General features: G+C 40.7%; 1 protein-coding gene across 1 annotated transcript in view; it reads right to left on the bottom strand.

Moving 5' to 3' along the window:
* LOC124263116 (universal stress protein PHOS32-like) overlaps window positions 1-22,176 on the bottom strand; it is a 50,836-nt gene that overhangs the window by 7,365 nt on the left and 21,295 nt on the right. The window contains exon 4 of the mRNA XM_046697679.1: window positions 11,661-11,744. Within this exon, the coding sequence (XP_046553635.1) occupies window positions 11,661-11,744 (84 nt within the window). The remainder of the gene's footprint in view (window positions 1-11,660; window positions 11,745-22,176) is intronic.

Raw genomic sequence — 22,176 nt, 5'->3', positions numbered from 1 at the left:
AGCTATATCACAGCGGGTGACACCATATAAGGGCTTAAAATACATATACATGACGAAATCATATTTGGCGAGTCTCGTAGGAAGTTATACACTGTATAATATCCGTTGTCATTCATTAAACACCCACCCCCCTAAAAACCAAAAAAACACCAAAATAGTAAATCTAAAAAAACAACAACCTAAACAAAACTCAATCCTTCGTGAACAACTTAACCTTAGTGTCATCCCAGCATTGAAGCAATTCTTGAGTTAAGGCGTTTCGATTTTTTAGCAAAAAAGTTTCGCTATTGGGAAACAATCCTAACGAATTTGCACATTAGAAACATCATTAAATCATTACTTCGAATACAAGAGATTATTAATCCCACTCAAGAATATGTCAGCAGCAAGTGTTGTGCATTAAAACGATTTAAGACACGTCAATCCTTCACCGACAACTTGTGACAATTTCTACAAATGTCAAGGGCACCTGCACGGAGCTACGTTAACCTTTTCCGGTAAATGAAATAATAATTACAATAATCCATACTGACAGCGGTAGATCATTGAAGGTGTACAGCCCTCTAATTAAACCCCAATCTGAGAGGTCGGCGCTTTCCCTGTGGCAAGACCCAGGTACTTATTAACTACCCTGTTGCCCATGACGACAGCTGTTTTGGTCATTTTGATAAATAGCAGGGAATTGTAACCACCGGCTCCAGGCGCCGCGTGCGATTTACTTCCATTATTATTTTGTGACTACTATGAAAATAACTGACGAGCTACGAGAAAGTACGGATTAAATGTCTCGGATGAAAAAGTGAGGTGAGCCCATGTTTTTAGCGACGGGGAAAATGAAGAAAAAACAGTGAAACAACTCTTTCCCTACATTCACATTCCACCGCAGTGATGACTTAGCATAACATCACTACCACAGGCTTATTTACATATCACGTGACCGGAAGTTTTTGCTGTTGTTGTTAACACACGTGCACATTCGTAAATCATGAGAGACTCAAGCATTTCACATTGTTTTACATTGTTATACTGACACGCCGAGGATCCGGGTTCGATTCTCCTTATGGGTACAATGTGTGAAGCCCATTTCAGGCCCCCGCCGTGATATTACTGAAATATTGGTAAAAGCGGCGTAAAAACATACTCATTCATTCAGTTTGGAAGAATTGCTTATGTCACATCCCCTAATTGGATTCCATGGCATGGAATCGATGCCAAGGAGGAAATGCCCTCTCTTAACAACTGTATAATCTTTATCTGCTCGATTATTGCTAAATGCGACGTAAAGTTATACTCACTCATTCTCTCACTGTTACATAGATATTCGTCTACAACTGCGACGGAAAGGTTTATGACAATACATCTTTATGTAACAAAATGACTGTATCGGCCGCTCTCCGTAGGGCAGCACCTGGAGGCGTCCAACAAATGTAAACAAAATATAGCTACACAAATCGAAACACTGTATCACGTTTTAGGATATTTTCTCAGTTAAAGTAATTTTCTCAATCAAAGATGTTTAATCAGATGTGTAGCCTCGTCAAAAATGAAAGAGTTAAGAAACATTGAAACCTCATAAGCTGGGCCCCGTCTCGCATATCGCAAGCTGGCGCGCGCAAAGGGAGCCGGGAACCAGCTTATGAAACCTCATTGATGATGCCATTCATTTACGTCATGAAGAATGGATGACGTCATATGGTAATGTTATCAACATTGAAGCAATATTGCATCATTTTATTTCAACTGACCAATCAGCTATACTGAACAAATGTTGGAAATTTGTAACCTTCCATCTTTCAACTTATATTGGTAATAAGCCCATGGGTGCCAGATACAAACCAAGTCCCCAGTATTCGATACTTGTCAGCCTGTAGGTACCCGGATTAGAATTTGCACACAGCACCAAAAGGCTTTTCGACAGGGGCAACGGGATAGATTCCAGTGGTCGCGACCTGCGATTTGGATAACTGCATGTCACCTGACCTGAGGTGAATCGAAGCCCGTTTATTTAATGACTGCTGCCATATTGCTCGAATAATTTTGGAATACTGGTAACAGGGACGAAACAAATTTGGTAGATTTGGTCTTAAAAGTGAGATGAGTTACAATGCTCCTCTACCATCCAAGCCAACACATGATGGTTTCAGTATCTACAGTTCCTGTAAGTCTCGCGAGACGCTACTTCTGGTACTAAGCTGGTTCCCGGCTCCCTTTGCGAGCGCAAAATTGCGATATGCGCGGCGGGGCCCAGCATACTTCCGGTATCAGATTTCCGGTGCCAAGCGTATATTCAAGAACCAGGGCCCCGTTCCTCAAAGCGATCGTAGCGCTAAGGTGATCGTAACTCCCATACTTTAACATAGACTTACGAATGTCGTAGCACTACGATCGCTTTCAGGAACGGGGCCCTGTTCTGGTTCCAAATTGCACAACCGCCAAGTATGACTTTACTAGACCGGACCAAGTGTACAACGGTGCTTGGCTGTCACAATTGGCGACAGCTAATTTGGTGGTGAGATCGGAAATGTGTTATTCCTGCAAGGATTATCCGTTCCTTACTGTCAACTGACAACCATTCGAAAAGGTATGAAACGTTGTTTGTCAACGGAAGTACAAAAGTCTCACGAAGTGCCGTGACCTACTTACGGGCCCAATTATTCAAAGAACTCAGTCCTTAAAATGTACTGTTAGTGAGAAACATTGTCGCTGGCGTCAGATGGAAACTTGTAACCAGTTTGTGGAGTGAACGAGGGCTTATTGTTTAATGTCACAAGTACTCGCTCACTCCTCTGATCTTGTGACAAGAAACAAGAAAAATCATTTATCATACCCTCCCAGCCAAGATCGTGGCTGAAGTATATCTCGTCTTGACTTGATTATTAACAGACTGCTGTTATGTTATATACAGCTGGCATATCATGTTGCTAAAGACATCCACCCCCAGACATTTAACAGTTTTACTGAAACAGCTGGAAAGAGTAAGGAATGGCTCGTCTTGGGAACGATTTGATGAAAGACGTCATCCACAATTATTGTTATATATAAACCTTTTATCTAGTGCACACCTGGTATGATTGTTCGTGTTCATGGGTAAGTTAGCCCAGTGGTCCAAGTGTTGGCTTGTACCGCCAAAGACCCGGGTTCAAATCCAATTTCGGTACAGTATGTGAAGCCAGTTGTGGGTATCCTTTGTCGTTACTCACATTAAGCGGAGTTCATCTCTCTAAATATCTGTTTCATGAGATGCCGAGTTCAATTTATTTTTCTATACACGATAAGATACACAAAAAAACACCCGCGAATGTTTCATCTGTTGTTTAAAGCCTCACACACAGCATTATTACAGCAGAAAATGTGCGTATTACACCCACCCTACTTTAACAGGTCACACCCAAGAAATTATCCAATTGCCGAGGGCGGTGGGGTAGCCTAGTGGTTAAAGCGTTCGCTGGTCTCGCCGAAGACCCGGGTTCCATTCTCCACATGGGTACAACGTGTGAAGCCCATTTCTGGTGTCGCCGCCGTGTCATTGCCGGAATATTGCTAAAAACGGCGTAAAACTAAAGTCACTCACTTCAATTGTCGATGTTTCAAATCCAAATATCATCCCATTTATGATTCTCATGACAGTCACCGAGATGAAGAACGTCCACAACGACAACCTCAGTGACATTCCACGACCAGGAAAAACAGAGATTTGGCTAAATGAATTAACTCTTGTAACGCTTGCTCCAAGGCCTTACCATCCATCATGGAATTGTTTCATGTTGAGACAAAACCGTTATTCAAGACCGCTTTATGGCAAATTGGGAAACAATCAATACACCATCGTCCCTTACAGTTCTTCGTTATCGTATTTCCTCGGCATGTCTAGACCAGCTCTCCTGGAGATAGCATTAGCCTAAAGATCAGTATCAGGGCCACTTACATATGGTACAACAATACTGAATATAGCTGGAGAGTGGTTTCCCTTTGTAACTGTCCAGAAACCTAACTATGAACATAATTTGGTTCAATTTGGCTTTTTCATCCTTCGTCATAACCGAATCCGTTGACTTGAGGACTCTCACAAGATCAAGTTGGGAACGATTTCAAGATGTAAGGAGTGGGGAAATATGTTGAGGGTCGGAGGGGGAGGAACCTAGGAATTTTCTGAAAAAATAAATAAACCGTAATCTAAAATAATGTAAAAGGTTGATTTTCCCTCCACGAAGATCCGGGTTACAATTGGTCTTCATCAACCCATGCTTGTCGTAGGAGGCGACTAACGGGATCGGGTGGTCTGGCTCGCTGACTTGGCTGAGTGAGTGTGAGTGAGTTAAAATTTAGAGTCACATGGACAGTATTTCAACCATATCGTGACTAGAAACGTTTTGCATACTTGATAAATACTTGCTGTTATCATAATATAACACATGTCATCGTATCCCAATTGCGTAGATCGATTCTCATGCTGTTGATCACTGGATTCTCTGGTCTAGATTTGATTATTTACAGACCGACGCCATACGCTGGAATATTGCGGAGTGCGGCGTTAAGCACCAAACAAACACGTGTAAAATGTGTTGCCTCAGGTGTTAAATTCTATTGCGTAAAGAACATTGTTCCATAATTCATATAATTTAGACTGTAACCGACACTCCAATTTTATCTATTTTTCTGTCAACTCCGAATGTTGGAACGTAATCAAATTTAGGAGGCAAAGATTGTTCTAATTTCTGGCAAATAATGTTTCGGTTTAATTCATTCAAGATACAAAGAATTGTATTTTGATGCACTTTTCCTTCACTTCTGTCAACACAAATTAACTGCCAAGCTTTCAGTGTCAAATTGGAAAGTCCCAGTTGAGTAGAAGCTAGAATACCCTAAAACCAGAAAGGCCAATTCCTTAATTTCTGTCCAGAGGAAGACATATGGTATTTTCTATTGATGACATGGCTTTGACAATTTACCTTTTTAAGCTCTCTGTTATCTATAGAAATACTAAAACAAACACACCCAATATTGCTCATGTTATTCTATAATAGTTGGCAAGTCTAGATTAGTTCAGTTTCCGCAAATGAGCGGTTGTTTTTTTTGTTCTACGCCATATTCAAGCTACATTGTCAACCAAGTCAGCGAGCCTGACCAGCCGATCCCGTTAATTGCCTCTTACGACAAGCATGGCTTCCTGAAGACAAATTCTAACCCAGTTCTTGACGGGCCTCTGCAATTAAAGAGCACCATATTTTTTGTCATGATATACATGATGCATTGTTTGTAACTGAATAATTGTTAAGCAGTTTATGAAATTTTCCAGACGACTATTGGTTGTTAACAGAATATGAATCTCATGACAGCTGAGACGATAATGACACAACGTAGGTGGTAATATATTCTTTCAAAGATATCCGCTGCACTTGCAAATGCAATGTATGGTAATACTTCATCATCATAGCTCCAGATTCATAGATTCGAAATCATTCAGCAATAGGTATACTATCCATACGGCCTACTTCTGAAGGAAGCTGGACAGTAATTGTAAGAGGTTTTGAAATTTGATATCTTGATGTGTAAACATTTCTTTTAGGAAACAATACAAACAAACAAAAGTTCAAAACGATTGTGGTGTTCGTATCATATTCATCACGTGAACCATCGAATAACCATTTCTTGTATGTTCTATCAAACTCACAGGACCCGTGAAGATCCGGGTTAGAATTCATCTTCAGTAACCCATGCTTGTCGTAAGAGGCGACTAACGGGATCAGGGCCTAGATTTTCGAAGCTCTCTTAGCGCTAAGATAGTCGTAAGTGCTATACATTAACATTAACTTACGACTATCTAAGCGCTAGGAGAGCTTCGAAAATCTAGGCCCTGATGGTCAGGCTTGCTGACTTGGTTGACACATGTCATCGTATCCCAGTTGCGTAGAGCGATGCTAACGCTGTTGATCACTGGATTGTCTGGTCCAGACTCGATTATAGTGTAAATATTGTTCAGTGCGGCGTTAAAAAACATACCAACCAAACAACCAATGATATAGATTGAATTTCTCAAAGTATAATTAATTTTTTAGAATCCGTGGGGATTCCGGTAAGAAAGGGGCTTCAGCAAACTATGTTTGTCCTACGAAAGAGTGATCATAATATCAATCACGGGTTTTGTCTGGTGTGGACCTATTATTTATTGATCGACATTATATAGCTGGACTATTGCTGAACGCTTTGTTAAGCATGATTCGAACGAACGAACACTTCTGCCTAACAGCATGCACGAACGAACACTTCTGCCTGAACAGGATGCGAGAACACATCAATAAGTTGACTATTTTCACCTCACTTGCGGTCTGATCAGAATCAAACAGTTCCAAACAGTCTGTGTTTGTTTCAAACCCCTCGGGACAACTTCAGAAATCGTCGATGGAATAATTGCTTTCTGAAATGTGTTGTTAAACAATTACTGTCGGGAGCCCCGGGGGAAATGGCAACTCAGATTCATTTCCGAATCCCCATATTTCTCGAATTCCATGACAGACATATTTGAAATCTGGTTCTAGGGTGATGGGGAAGTAATCAACTCACTTCACCATCTTGTTAGCTGTCGAGATTGTCATGTTTCGGACCAGTCAGCTCCGAATGTAATATCCTCCTGGGTACTTTCAGTAGAGAATATGTTCACGAGTCTGGTGCCGATTTAAAGCGAATGTCTAATGATTGGTTAAAGGCGCTTGTGTGAAAAACCGACACACTGTATCTGTGTTCATAGCGTAAGGAATTTCGATACCGAAAATGTAGACGGGTGTGTGAAATTGTTTTCATATAAATAATATTTTAGAGTACTTAAATTTTGCTAGCCTGTATACGCTCGGTGAATGCGCCTTTGATTTGGCACTCAAATTTCATTCTCAACTCCTTGTGGAGTATCTACCAATCTTACATTAGGTTGGTTTGTCGTCATTTCGCGCATAACTTTCACCGATAGGGACAGGTCTTCTTGGTTAGACATCAAATCAGAATTCCGTAGTTGAACAAGCAGTGATTGGATGATTTTGTGTTGGATATTTTTTATTTTTTTTTAAGCTTATATAAATCCAGTAATTAAAACTGACCATATTTTAAAATATTTAGTGATGTCTTTTTAACAAGGTGACTTATGTTGAATGTGACTACAGGTACGTTGAAGCGGTTGACATTTTGTGCGGAACTGTAATTGGTGTGTGTAGCTTCCTGTGCTCGGACAAGGAGCTGGCTGAGGTAGTCATCCATGTTTATTGATGTTTTAAGGCCAGACTATGCACACATGTACATGTTATAAATGTTGATATATATAAATATATATAAATGTTGCCTTACTATAGAAATCAATGGAAATATTTGGCTCTGCATAACCTCTTGCAGGTTACCGAAAGGGTGGTGGCGGACTTTTGAAGCCAATTAACTCTCTTGTCTCGGGATGACGTCATATCCGGAATGTCCGCGGTTATGTAGATATAGTAGTGCATGCATCCAGACGTGGGTGCTGCACAACAAGCATCATGGTATCAGCTCATCCCCAGATTACAGCGAGGGGTAAATGTCACGCGGGCTAATGAGCCCCTAAGGTGAGATATGTACCGTCATGGCAGGCTGTTTTGCGCGTCATACTCCCTCATTAGCTAGATTCACCGTTAGTAATTATTATATTATTACGTCTTGGCGTTCTACGAAATCGGTGAATTGAGTATGCAATTAAGGTAGGACAGCTACCCACTGCTCGAAATTCATGCAAAGGAAATGTGTGTGTGTGTGTGTGTGTGCGTGCGTGTGCGAGAGTGTGTGCGAGCATGTGTGTGTGTGTATTTGTGTGATTGCATGTGTATCTATGAGTGTGTGTGTATATCTATGTATGCGTGTGCGGGCATGCGCATCTGACTTCAATCTGACTGCGGCGTTACCCAACATGCACTCGATACATGCACTCGATCATCATCCATTAGGTTTTGTTAGCATTTTTCACAAATGAAATCATTCGTAACTACTCGTCCCTTTCCATGACCTGAAAGTAGACTCGTACCCCTCTCGAAGCCATGTCCGAGAGAAATATTCCCCCAGCCAATCAGAATGCGCGTATGTAGAGAAGAAATTGGGTCAATATAGGTCTTTAAAATATTTTTCATTTCGACTTGCATAATTTTCCCCAGACACTTCAAGTATATTCTAATTATTGCATAGTCCTCCTGGGTTTCCTGAATTTTTATAACGAGGATATTTTAACATTATGGCGTAGGAAAGTATTTAAGCATGTTAACAATACCCTTTGAGGTAATTCCCTTGGCGTGGATGCAAGTAAACTAGAGTTACATACCCTTGAAATGAGTTCGGCGACTAGACTATTTCTCTCTCTCTGCGATTTTGCGCTCAGACAGAGCCACGTTCAATAAAAAGGCTACTAGAGGGGTACGAGTCTACTGTCAGGTTACGGAAAGGGACGAGTAGTTACGAATGAATTGAAATTTAAACGGGGACGTTGAATCACACAACTTTTTCACTAACTCAATTATTTCAAGATAGGTGGCGCCAGAAACAGACTACATTTTAGCATATCGAGAACACAAAAACAATTTATTACCGATATTTCGTTTTGCTTTAACATAAATATTTACATACGTGAAAAATTTAAGAAAATATATTCTCCCTACATTATATAAGGTACAAACCTACGGATGATATTCACATTCCCTGTGATTACATTATTTACACTGACTTAAATTACGTGGTTTACTTCAGAATGTGCCTCAAAGTTTCAGGATGAGGAATAGAAAACTAAATCTTGCATAATTCAGCTCTCTTGTGTATTGGAAGTTGGCGTCTCGTTTCCAGTGAGTCTTTTTCTTGGAACTAAGATGTTGCGTGCAATTCTTCTATACGTCAGTAATTATTTATATCAGTTGAATTGGCATTGTAAATAGGCATTTGAACTGAAATGTACTCTTCTTTATTCCAACCGAAAGAGGATATGTTTGAAAACACGTTCATTATCTAGACATCAGTATACTACCATGCGTCTATTTAAACATCTGTGAAACGATAGGAATACTCTTTTGAAACAGATGCCTGTACATTTCACTAGAGACACAGACGTTTTCAGTGTGGTATCGAGAGCTAACAAAGATATTCAGATAGTAATGTGAGACCCAGTGATATCATGTTGAAGATTTCCGTTCATGAAGAGGTGGCTTGATACTATAAAATACACTTTTATAGACATCAACAAGTTAGGTAGTCTGTAATTCAGACCCTGAAACATATATACCCAAGGGGAAGGGGTGTGTGTGTGTGGGTGGGGTTGTGGTGTCTCCTCGGAACTCGTTTACACTACAAAGCTGTCCTCTGCCTTTCCCAGCAGTCTGATTTCTAAACCTCTAAGGCATTCACAAACCAAGATCTGGTCTGAAGCATACAATCTACAGCTGATAATTGCTGAGGGAAAAATAAGGGGATCACATGAAAGCACAAGTGTTCCCTTGTTTGTTTCCAGGTTTCTTCACAAGCTATGCGATACAAAGCTTGTGAAGAAACCTTGGAAAAAATACAGGAACACTTGTCCTTTCGTGAGATCCCTTATTTCTTTCCCTCAGTATAGTTGATTGATCCGCCCTATCGAGGCAACCACCTGCCTGATGTAGGGACATGTCTTGGAAACAGTTTCTCTCGGACGACATCCAATGTAATACATCTTTGGTGGTCTTCACGAACAACGCAGATCAATGTTGCTATGATTAAGCAGCAGTTTCCCTTAACCATAGCTTTAACATCACACTTCACCCTAACCCCTTCCCTTAACCCAACATCTGACATCAACCTTTCCCTTAATCCTACATATATAATCTACCGCCTCCATGATGTAGTGGATAGAGCGTCCGCCCGGAGAGCGGAAGGTCGCGGGTTCGATCTCCGACTGCGTCATACCAAAAGACGTTAAAATATGGTACTTGTTGGTCCCTGCCTGACGCTCGGCATTAATCGGTACATAAAGGACTGGTCGGCTCGGAGTCAGTATAATGTGTCTGAGTGGGGTATTCATGCTTCACTGCGGCATGGTATCTCAGTGGGCTAGCACTATAAAACAAGCTTAAGTCTGGGCTAGTACAAGCAGCCGCACATACACATACACACGCATGCACGTCGTCATATGAGCGAAATATTCTCAAGCACGACGTTAAATCCAATTCCACCACCACCACCACCACATATAATCTAACATCTTAACCCTTGTCTCTTGATCTTAACCCAAACACTAACCCTTGTGTTACACTTATCCCACGTGTGGCCACAAACCCTAACCTGCACCCTACCCTAGCTCTAGTGAGTGAGTGAGTTGGGTTTTAACGCCGCTTTTAGCAATATTCCAGCAATATCACAACGGGGACACCAGATATGGCTTCACACATTGTACCCATGGGAATCGAAGCCGGGTCTTCGGCATGACGAGTGAGCGCTTTAACCACTCGGCTACCCCACCGCCCCACCCTAGCACTAACCAGTCCTTTCTCCTAAATTACCCAAATAATTAATCCTAATCTTTGCCCTAACCTAAACCATAACCATGTTACTACCCTTACACATCAACCCTAATCTTTCCCTGTCCTATTCCCGTACAAGTCTCTTCAGTCAATCATTTTCCCCACCATCTTCACAACTTTGGAAAATCTCCCCTTATATGTCAGAGAATCAGTTTCCCTTAAAAGTGTTAAATAGCATATAAGCTCGCGTAAGTCAAAAGCACCAGGGTATTTCTCACTTGGTAATAGCAAACTCAATGTAATTCATACCCAGCTAAGATATTTAAATATACAGTATATATAGGAGATTAAATGATGATTGGTCTCATAGAGAACCCTGAATGTAATTGTTAATTTACCTGTGAAAATTCTCATCATTATTTTATGGAATGTTCTTTGTATTCTAATATCAGACAGGAAATGTTTCAATATCAAAGCAGAATTTGTAACATTAGAGCACCAACAAACCTAGAGGCACTATTATATGGCAGTGCAGATCTTCCGTACAGTGACAACATTCACATTTTTAAAGAAGTTCAAAAATTTATTAAATTCCAAAAGGTTCAGTAATTGGATATAATGTTTATGATCTAAATAATTCATGTATTCAATGTATTACTTTATTTTAAATGTCTTATACCCAATTTTTGTATATATCTTTTAAATCATCCCTGTACATATAGTTTGTTTCACGTTTGCATGTAAGCACTGTAAATAGAGAGGGTTTCAATAAGTTGGAATAACTTGAAATAAGATTGCCAATCCATTCTCTTGAATGAATATGTTTAAAAGTTGTTTAACAAATCAAACCCTAACATTACTCCAAAACCTAACTTGAAACCTAATCTAACAAATGGGCTGATTATTTAACCCGATTCGCTCGAAATCGTTAACCCTTGTTATGATCTACAAATAATGTTAGCCCAATCGTTTGTTAAACAACTTTTATTTAAGTCGAATAAAATTTGACCTTTAAATGTTCAATTATCCTAAATCATGAGGATTCGCAGTCTTAATTTAACTTTATTTGCTTTACCTTTTGGTTTAATCTGACATTCATCGGTAAGTTTTCACTGCAAACAGACTATAAAATTGAAGCAAAACAAACTAATCCATCAAATAGGCTCAGTCTGTACTTACACGAGTCTCCAGATCCCACGGAGTATTCCGGGCATGTTGCAACTATCACCTTGTTTTCTGGTCGGTGGAAGTTTTCAATGTACCCTGAAACAAAACATGAAATGTTTAATTTTATGAAACAACCGTCAGAATTCTGAAATTGTTAGCTTGCCTTCAGATCACCCTTCGATAGGTAATAGATCATTTGTGCAAAACTACATAACCTAATAACCGTCCATTTTCGCTCCAATGATGCATAAGCGGTTACATCATCCGGTCTTGTATATTCTAATGGCATATGGATGCAGTATTCGCGCATTCTGTTGAGGTGGTTCTGTGATTAGTGGCGAGTGTTCTCTTGTTTGGCCTTGCTGCTGAGGCGAGCCAGTCTGGATGAGGAGGAAGAGGTCAGTTTTGCAGGTTACGGTAACATTTGTCTGTGCTCGTCGTGTTTTGCAGTCGTGTTGAAAAGGCAGGATGAGTGTTGTAGCCTGAAGCTAGTTTGATTGGGAAAATATCAAGCGCATTCGCTGCCAAAATAGATTTCATAGACTGAACCCAGTAGAGGATACTCCATTTTGTGATTATTCCATCGATCGATTGACTGTTTGGTTGGCTGGTTGATTGATTGATTGGTTGTTGTTTGGCTGAATGAATGAACGAATGAATGGATGGACGAATGAATGAATGAACGAATGAATGAATGAATGAATGAATGAATGAATGAATGACTGAACGAATGAATGAATGAACGAATGAATGAATGGAAACGAATGAATGAATGGACGAATGAATGAATGAGCAAGTTAGTTTAATGCCGAGTTTTGCATTTTCCCCGCAGATATGAGTGAGTGAGTTTAGTTTTACGCCGCTTTTAGCAATATTCCAGCAATATCACGGCGGGGACACCGGGCTGGGCTTCACATTGTACCCATGTGGGGAATAGAACCCGGGTCTTCGGCGTGACGAGCGAACGCTTTAACCACTAGGCTACCCCACCGTCCCCTGCGGAGATGAGGGTGAGGGGAGTGTAGGAATGGGTTCTACATATTGCAGCAATCATAGTGAAATTAATTGGAATATTGATTGAGTACTTCAGCATTTCTCCAGCAATATCACGACGGGGAAGACCAACAATTGGCTTCACACAGTCCACCCATCATGTAGTACAGCAAGACGCTGTGGTTTGACGGACATTAGACCGCCTCCGCGGTGTAGTGGTTAGAGCGTCAGCCCGGAGACCGGAAAGTCGCGGGTTCGATCCCCGACTGCGTCATACCAAAAGACATTAAAATATGGTACTTGTTGGTCCCTGCCTGGCGCTCGGCATTAATTGGCACAACAAGGACTGGTCGGCTCGGAGTCAGTATAATGTGTCTGAGTGGGGTATTCATGCTTCACTGCGGCATGGTATCTCAGTGGGCTAGCACTATAAAACCAGCTTCAGTCTGGGCTAGTACAAGCAGCCGCACATACACATACACACGCATGCACGTCGTCATATGAGCGAAATATTCTCAAGCACGACGTTAAACCCAATTTCACCTCACCTCACCTGACGGACATTACGCGTGTTAGGAACGACATGAGATACAATCAAGATGGGGAACCCTACTTGGTACACTATTAATGTCAGAACAATCCCTGACTAAAGTATAAAGAACTCCTTGACTGCAGTCGTTTAATGATAAATGTCGCAAGAAGTGCTTTGGCATTCTTAATGTAGTTTGACTGGAGGTATTTTTATGAGTTAAGGCGGTAAAGGTATGCTGTACGTACTTGGCGTATTTGTACCACATCAATTGATGATGATGGTGATGAAAACGACAACGCTACGACGACGATAATAATGACGATGATGATGGTGACTAGGTTGTTGTTGATGCTGATGACGACGTTGATGTTGAAGATGTTGTTGATCATGGTGACGTTGATGATGATGTTGATGACGTTGATGATGATGACGATGGTGACGTTGATGATGATATTAATGATGATGATAACATTGATGATGATGGCGTTGATGGTGATGATGACGATGACGACGATGACGATTTTGCAAACTGGTATAACTGACGTGAGGTGGAGGGATCACACTTGTAACCTAATTTCGTGTGTGTTTACCTTCAAACCAACCAGTTTATCTAGTAATTAATTCATATTTATCATTGCCAAAACGATTTCTAACTGGCCCTCAAGGCAAAGAAAGACGTTGTGTTTTAATGTGGTGTTATATCGACTGCATCAACCCTTAACACAAGGAGGACGTTGAAAGCATCTGTGATTACCTGCACGTAAGTGGTCGTGTACATCATCATCTGTTAGTCTGAGATACACAGCCTGGTTTGTAAACCTTTCAGGCGTGGGTACATCAGCGACAAGTCAGCAATGCTATTTACTAGAAGCTATCAAGAACAGACTCTTGCTATACCACAGTATATAGCCCTCTTATAACCCAGCTGGGGTCTCGTGTCCAATGAGATATCGCCGGATCTCGCGGACTGCGGTAAAAAGGCGATGTCAGCACATTCTTTGTACATTCATGCAGACCAAAATATTTAGCTGTGCTATATAATTTGGTGATTCCTCAACTGGCCTTCGGAGTTCAGGTTTATATTGGGTGTTTCTCACCGTTTTTTATCACCATTCTTAAATAACCCTAGCTTTTATATAGGAAAAATATATTGAAGAAAGGGACAACTTGGCTAGACAAGCTACAAGTCTAGATCTATAAGATTATGATTAATAAATTTAGTTTCAATGATAATTTCTATAAAATATAAATAAAAGGAACATATTGTGTCCCTAAGAGACTGATACTGTCCGCTTATCTAGACTTGGCTCTTTATAGAATAGAGTTACTTAACATCCATTCGCGTTATGGGCATTCTGTGCAGTCATGGAGCAACGCTACAACCTGGCCTTCAGTTTGTCTTGTTATAGTTCCTTGTTTTAAGACCCGTGAAGGCCCAGGTTAGAATATTGATCTTCAGTAAACCATGCTTTGTTTTAAGAGGCGACTAACGGGATCGGGTGGTCAGGCTCGCTGACTTGGTTGACACACGTCATCGGTTCCCAATTGCGCAGATCGATGCTCATGATGTTGATCACTGGATTGTCTGGTCCAGACTCGATTATTTACAGACCGCCGCCATATAGCTGGAATATTGCCGAGTGCGTCGTAAAACTAAACTCACTTCCTCACTCCTTGTTGTAATATGTAACCGAGAGCAGTTACAAGAAAATGTTTTTAGAATGTAAAACTTTCAGCGATTCCCTGCTAACCTTCAGTTGATCTGGTCAATGACAATTCGTCTTGTCAAGGGCCAGCGACACTTCTCCGAGTTCACGACTATAGAACAAATGTTTCGGCGATGGTAAAGAACTGCTACATCAGCTCTGATTGCCCCAGTTAGAGGATGCTGTATGAAACAAATCGTCTCTCAGTTAACATTTCTGGTTTATATGGAATCCGAGAAGGGACACTGTCGCTATGTCGCATTGTCGCCCTCTCAAAACAAGTAAAGTGAGGCAAAATAAACCAACATGCGACACGCGACATCGCGATAACGCGACATTTCGCCCATTTGTCGCATTGTCGCGTTTTGAATAATATTTTCTATTCCTCCAAAGGGCGAGAATGCGACAACGCGACAATATCCCTTCAAGGATTCCATAGGTTTAAGGGTGTGGTAAATCCCATTCTGTAGCCCTTAGTATAGAGGGTACGCGATCAGTCATAAGGCGCGAACACCTGGTAATTCAATAACGGATAGACTCTTGACATGTATGTAGACGTTAGACCTTAGATGTCGCCTTTGACTTTGTGCTGCAATACTTTAGTTGTCAGCCATTCTAGTGTGCCCCTCGTAATCGAACCATTTTACATTACGTCACAATGTAAGCGACGTCACGACGAAGGCCCGGGTTCGATTCCCAAAATGGGTACACTGCGTGCAGCCACTGACTGGTGTATTGCTGAAAGCGGCGTAAAACCATATTCACTCACTCATCCTGCGCATAACACAAGTGCTAGGGGACCTAGGCGTGTCTTTACACACGTATAGACTTGTAACGTTGAAGTAGTTGTTGAAAATACCTGACGTGTGGGTCGGTACGAAGGCGTTACCCAGCAACGGAAATATACATAAGACGTGCTATCATCAGTGGTATCACATAAACTCAATATAAACTAAATAAACTAAACCTCCTCCGTAAAGACAGCTTGTCTCTCATAGGATTCATTCCATACGCAGCTTGGACGAACGAATGGATAGTTACGATACACATGGACACGTCTTGCAAGTAAAATATAAGAATATATAAATTAAGAATTTATGCATATTCAGTTTTCTGTTTCCAGGTTTTAAGTGAACATTTGCTATTTGCATATCAAATTTCAAATTTAAGTTTTTTTTAAATTTCTAAATACGCTCTCCACGTTTTTCAGATTCGTATTTCCAAAATACATTGCCACGCTTACTTTAAACAACTTTTGGGCGTCAACACCATATATGCCTCAAAGTGCTATCAGACTGAGTATTTGATATTGCCTACTGGACTTGAGAGTAGGCCTACATTAAAGAAATTATTCTTTTCCGGGGATTTTCAAACGTAGATTCAATACAAGCCAGCGAAACGGAATGCTGGATTCTAAAACGTTTTAGCGGAAGGAATGTCTTACTTCAGTGAGTTGAACCCGCCTACGTTGGCCGAGGAGTTGAGATTTTGTTGTTGTGTTTTAAACTTACGCCGCTTTCAGGGATGACATTGTGGATGTGTACTTCAGATCGTATACTGGTGTAATTGGATCAGTATGTATTACGATAACGCGTGAGTGAGTTTAGTTTTACGCCGCTGTTAGCAACATCCCAGCAATATCATGGCGGGGGACACCAGAAATGGGCTTCACACATTGTTCCCATGTGGGGAATCGAACCCGGGTCTAGGCGTGACGTTAATCTATGTTACAAATGCCACTGACAGTAAGTTGTAACATGGAATGATGTAGTATTGTTCCTCCCTAAATCTGTCTTTTTACTTGGAAAACAGAAGTAATGATGGCTCTTTCCATTGTTCGATGATGCCGTGCATACCCAGGCAACCATACACCATCGTACCATTTACAAAAACGACAGAAACAACAAGATTTGTATTACTGTAGCGCTTGGTGTTTGGCAATATGGCGGACTCTCGTCACATATGACGTCACGGGCGGAAAGGTCACGTGAGTTCCAGCGGAATATGCATAATGGCCGAAGCTCAGATAACAGAAACTGTTTTCGCGATTAAGACATAACTAGCCATACTTATTAATTAAAGATTGAGGCACATGTTTCTGATGACATCTGATATCTTTCATCCAGCAAATTATTGCAGTTGATTTGTAATCTCCTTAAACCACTAGGCTACACCACCGTCCCGTTTGCCGTGGAACTTCAGAACAAACAGTAAAATGTCACCCCGACGTTTTGTATAAGCATCCGTCCCTACCCCCACCGGGTTACATAAATCATGATGGATGGAGGGTCAGCCACGCGTCCCGGGGAGTGAAGGTTTCATTACAATTTTACAAGTTGACTTGCAGGTCACGCTGATTTTAACACGTGCCCCTGTCAGCGATATGAGCGAAGGGTGAGAAGGGGTTACAGCGATATTAGACCCACATCACCCTGCCTGTCAGCCACTACGCCTAATGAATTGCTGTGTAAGATTTACGGGGTTTCTTCAAACAGAAGTTAATTACAGTGTGGGGGCGTGAACTGGTAGACTAACCCTTAGTCTCTGAATATATATAATTTTGATTGTAACAAATAAACCCATTTAAATTGAAAAGGAGACCCAGTGAGATGGGAGATTCTTGAACCAGAGGAAATCCAATTGCAAACTTGCTTCAGTTGGGGCTTTAGCATTGCAGGGAGGGCTGGGCAGTAGGGAAAATGATGTGGTTCAGGGACTGAGACAGACTAGAGAACTGGCAGTGCGGTATCTTTCTTATTGTAAAAGTATAGGGTTCTCATCGGCTTCTTATACCACTTTTACCATAAGGCTGCTAAACAAGGCTACTGACCCACATACCAAAATGAAACATTTCGTACAAGGACTGTTTAAACTGATTCTGTACGTCATAGGACAAATCTGTTTTTCGAGATCGTACAAATGTCCATCTCATTATTCCTAATCCTTGTCGTTAGGATAAAATACTTTCCTATAATAACCAGGTACCTCAAAAGGACTTAAGGTCGTATACTGAACGATTCTGCTTATGTCATATGGGTTTACAATTCACTGTATAAAAATGTCTATACCGGGTCTAAAAGGTGACCGTATCCTGCATGCTGCATCTGGCCCATACACATGCAAAGCCAAGTCAATTGTTCACCGAAGTCATGGCTATACGAAGTAGGTTTAACTTTACAGACGTACACAAGAGCACGAGTCATCTCATGTCAGTCGGAAGTGGATATCTCGAGGTACTGATATGTACCTATTTCTATTTGATAAAAACAGTTGGTTTTCCGAACAAAGTTCAAATTGAAAATCGAGAGAGCGAATATTTTTTTAGGACACATAATTACTATTTAAACTTCCCATAGCTAATTTAGATGCTATAAATTAACTGGCGTAAATAATTGAGTATAACGTTATCCGTACTTCATGAGCCAAACTAAACGTATCTCGGCCCGCACAAGGAGGAATCCATATTGCAACTATTTTCATGCTCGTGAGTGTCACATGACTGAACGCAATCGGATGTCAGTTGTGAACCTAATGCAAAAGTTGAAATTGTCTAATGCCTAGCCCTTCCTATAATTCACATTATTTTATTTTTAATCTGTACAACGTTTTCTGACAGGCACATAATGAAATGTCTTTATCATAGCCATCACGTCAAATGAAATACATGCGGAAGGATTATTTGAAGTTACACATTTAACAGTGAACATTCATACAATATCACTACGCCAATACTGTGCGCGGCAGCATGAAGAGAATCGGAAAAAGCCGAGTAGATCCGAGTGATGTCACATGATGTCGTTCTAAAAGCAAACTGACCAGTCCCCTTGAGATTAGGAAAAGCACAAAATCTACGTTCATTTGGAACGAAACGAAACTCTTTCGTAGCTGACTGATTGGATTATATATGATTTAGTGATAACCAACGGGGTATTTCCGAACACCGTCCGGAATAAATTAATGCTGAAAGCCCCGAGTCGTGGCCGATGGATAAATCAGTCAGATCCAATTTATTTCCACTTGCCCATATAAATCAGCCGATCTCGAAAGGAACTGAATCTATCGTATTCGTATCCATCACTTTAGTAAGGACTGTTGTGACATTAAGTGGCAAGGTGTCAACATCTAAATAAGGTTACATCTGTATACGGGGCGTGATGGATGACGAGTCGTACGTGGACACACAAATACATTCCACATGCCACCTTGGGATGCTGGTCAACTGCTGTAGGCGGTCAGTGTCGCCCTTCATCACTTCAACTGATTAAGCTCCCTATACGTTGCTGTGTCGTAATTCACATCCACATACATTAAACACAGACAAGCACAGAAAAGATCCGAATGGATCCACGGGTAAAATGGTCCCCATCAACCTATTTTGAGTGAACTAAATAGGTGGTCAATATATTGTGAGAATTAGCTGATGGCGCGTCATCATGACCCGATGGATGGTGTTCAGACGTTCAGCCTCTGGTTTGTCAGGCCCAGACTCGATTATGAACAAGTTGGCATCGTAAACAGAGAAGTTTACCCCATTGTCTTTCAATGTCCATTGCATTAGCAATCTTCGAATGCATTTGCATTTGCAAGACTTAGCTTTTGCAAGACTTAGCTTTAAGTCATGTAGAATATATGTATGTATGTATGCATGTATGTATGTATGTGTGCGTGCGTGCGTGCGTGTGCGTGCGTATATGTATGTATGTCATGCATGTATGTATTCACAGATATGGCGCCTGACTAATTTGCATTTGCAAGACTTAGCTTTTGCAAGACTTAGCGATAGCTTTTGCAAGACTTAGCTTTTAAGTCATGTAGAATATATGTATGTATGTATGTATGTATGTATGTATGTATGTATGTATGTATGTATGTATGTATGTATGTATGTATGTATGTATGTATGTATGTATGTATGTATGTATATATGTGTGTGTGTGTGTGTGCGCGTGCGTGCGTGTATGTATGTATTCACTATTTTAGACTTAGCTGTATGTCATGTAGAATATGTATGTATGTGTATGTATGTATGTATGTATGTATGTATGTATGTATGTATGTATGTGTGTGTGTGTGTGTATGTGTGTGTGTATGTATGTGTTTGTATGTATGTATGTATGTATGTATGTATGTATGTATGTATGTATGTATGTATGTATGTATGTATGTATGTATGCATGTATGTATGTATGCATGCATGTATGTATTCACATATATGGCTGCCTGACTAATCTGTGGTAAACGTGCCAGACCTGCTATTTTACGGTTGCCTTTACATGAATACAGTTTTGAACTAAAAGTAATGTTTTAACTGGAAGCGCATACTGATGATGATAGAACTGCCTTATGGTTATACTGAGTTGCTTATCACCCTGACACGCAACGATACCTGGAATAGTGTTCAAAGCAATGTTCAATCGTCCTTCGTCACTCACGATATTTTTAGTTGATTGAAACTCGTCATTTCCGAAATTCGACACATAGGTAGTGATGGGGATGCTGTTGATCACTGGATTGTCTGGTCCAGACTCTATTATTTACAGACCGAAGCCATATAGCTGGAATATTGCGGAGTGTGGCGTAAAACTAAACTCACTCACACTCACTCACTCACTGATGAGCAGAGGTATAGAAGGAGATAGAACCATGGAACAGCTTCGAGATGGCGCTAAGTTGAATGCCTCAATGACGTTAGGAAAGTATATTTCAACCGATGCCTCATGCACCTTTCAACAGAAACTCAAATTCTCAAAGACAAGGTGACTCTGTCAATAAGACTCAATGTGAAGGATATTGTTACGTGTCAATTTCCAAACTAATCAAAACGTTAACCCAGAAATCAAAAGGAATGGAAATTTAGTGTGAAATAATAAAAAAAATGAAATGAAATGCTGTGTAAAATTAACAATAATTATTGCATTATTAAAGTAACTAGCATCGATCTAAGCAGTTGGGATACGATGACATGTGTCAACCAAGTCAGCGAGTCTGACCACCCTATCCCGTTAGTCACCTCTTACGACAAGCATGGGTTACTGAAGATCAATTCTAACCCGGATCTTCACGCGTTGCATTGCTCTTCATCCGCCTGTCAGGTCTATTGTGCAAGTTTACAACATAGCCACATGTACCTTGTAAACCTCAACTCTAGACAGCCCAGGTATCGCCATAAACAAAGTAGACAAGGTAATTAACGTTCCTGAAAGCACATGTGTTCCCACAGACAAGGCTGGGATTCATTGCAGCAGCTATTTAATGAGGGTTTCTAACCTTTAAGATTAAAACAAAGACTCAGTTATAAGAGGTTTTTTTACCCACAACACGTATCTCATGGATATAATTTCCACACGTGTAATTCGATCTTTCAAACACGGACAATACAGAAGAAATAGGGTTCATAAAGAAAACCACTAGATTGCTTTCAGAGCAAAAAGGGCTGCTACCTAGTCTGTCATACAGACCCTGAAGCAAATATATCCAAGAAATCCCATGCAAGTCTAGAAAATGTGGCAAGTCTAGATTTCCACAGCTTCAGGTCTCCTTTCCATTATATTATATTTTTTCGCTATGAGCTTTTTTTCTGTCAAATACGTTAATTTCAGAGACTAGTTGTTAGTCTAGCTGCAACCTATTGTACAACGAGATTCAAGCTCTAAAACAATACGCTGTCTTGTAAAAATATATGAATTTAGTAAAAGCCATTTGGTTGATTACAGGCCAGTCAGGACTAAAGCAAGCCTATTGTCAGAAGTAGAAGAATTACTAGTCTATACTGTTCAGAGTTTGTTAAGGAGCACCACTTCTAGGTAATATGGCAATTATTTTTGTATAACTGAAATAACCCCAAACATTATTGCGTGAAGACATGTTTGATATTGAACAACGGTCCGTTGTCATGTGTTACACAATGACAACAAACAACCTGTGATTAATTTTCAACCTGTGATCATCTATCAAAATAAGAGTATCTCGCCAACCAATACGTCAAAAATCACGAAAACATTTTGTGTCCACTAAAACAAAGGCGTATGTGATCCGTGTGATTGGATCCCGACACCGTTGTCAGGTGCTCTCAGTATAAAGCGCCCAGATATTGCCAGCTGAATAGTGTAACACTCTTTAGTTAGAGCATTGCCGAGTTCCTGCATTGTTGCCGGAAAGACAGGGCGTTGTGAGAGAGCGATCTGAAACTCGTTCTACATGTGTTCGAACTTCGGAAGGGTTGAGGTCTGGTGACTAGACTGTCCGATCCATGTGGACAATGGTCTGCTGCTCCCAGAAGGCAACAACAACAACCCTG

Source organism: Haliotis rubra, unplaced genomic scaffold, assembly GCF_003918875.1.
Source record: "Haliotis rubra isolate DU_JTF1 unplaced genomic scaffold, ASM391887v1 Scf868, whole genome shotgun sequence".
NCBI lineage: Eukaryota > Metazoa > Mollusca > Gastropoda > Lepetellida > Haliotidae > Haliotis > Haliotis rubra.
This window is presented reverse-complemented; position numbering and strand designations above follow the sequence as displayed.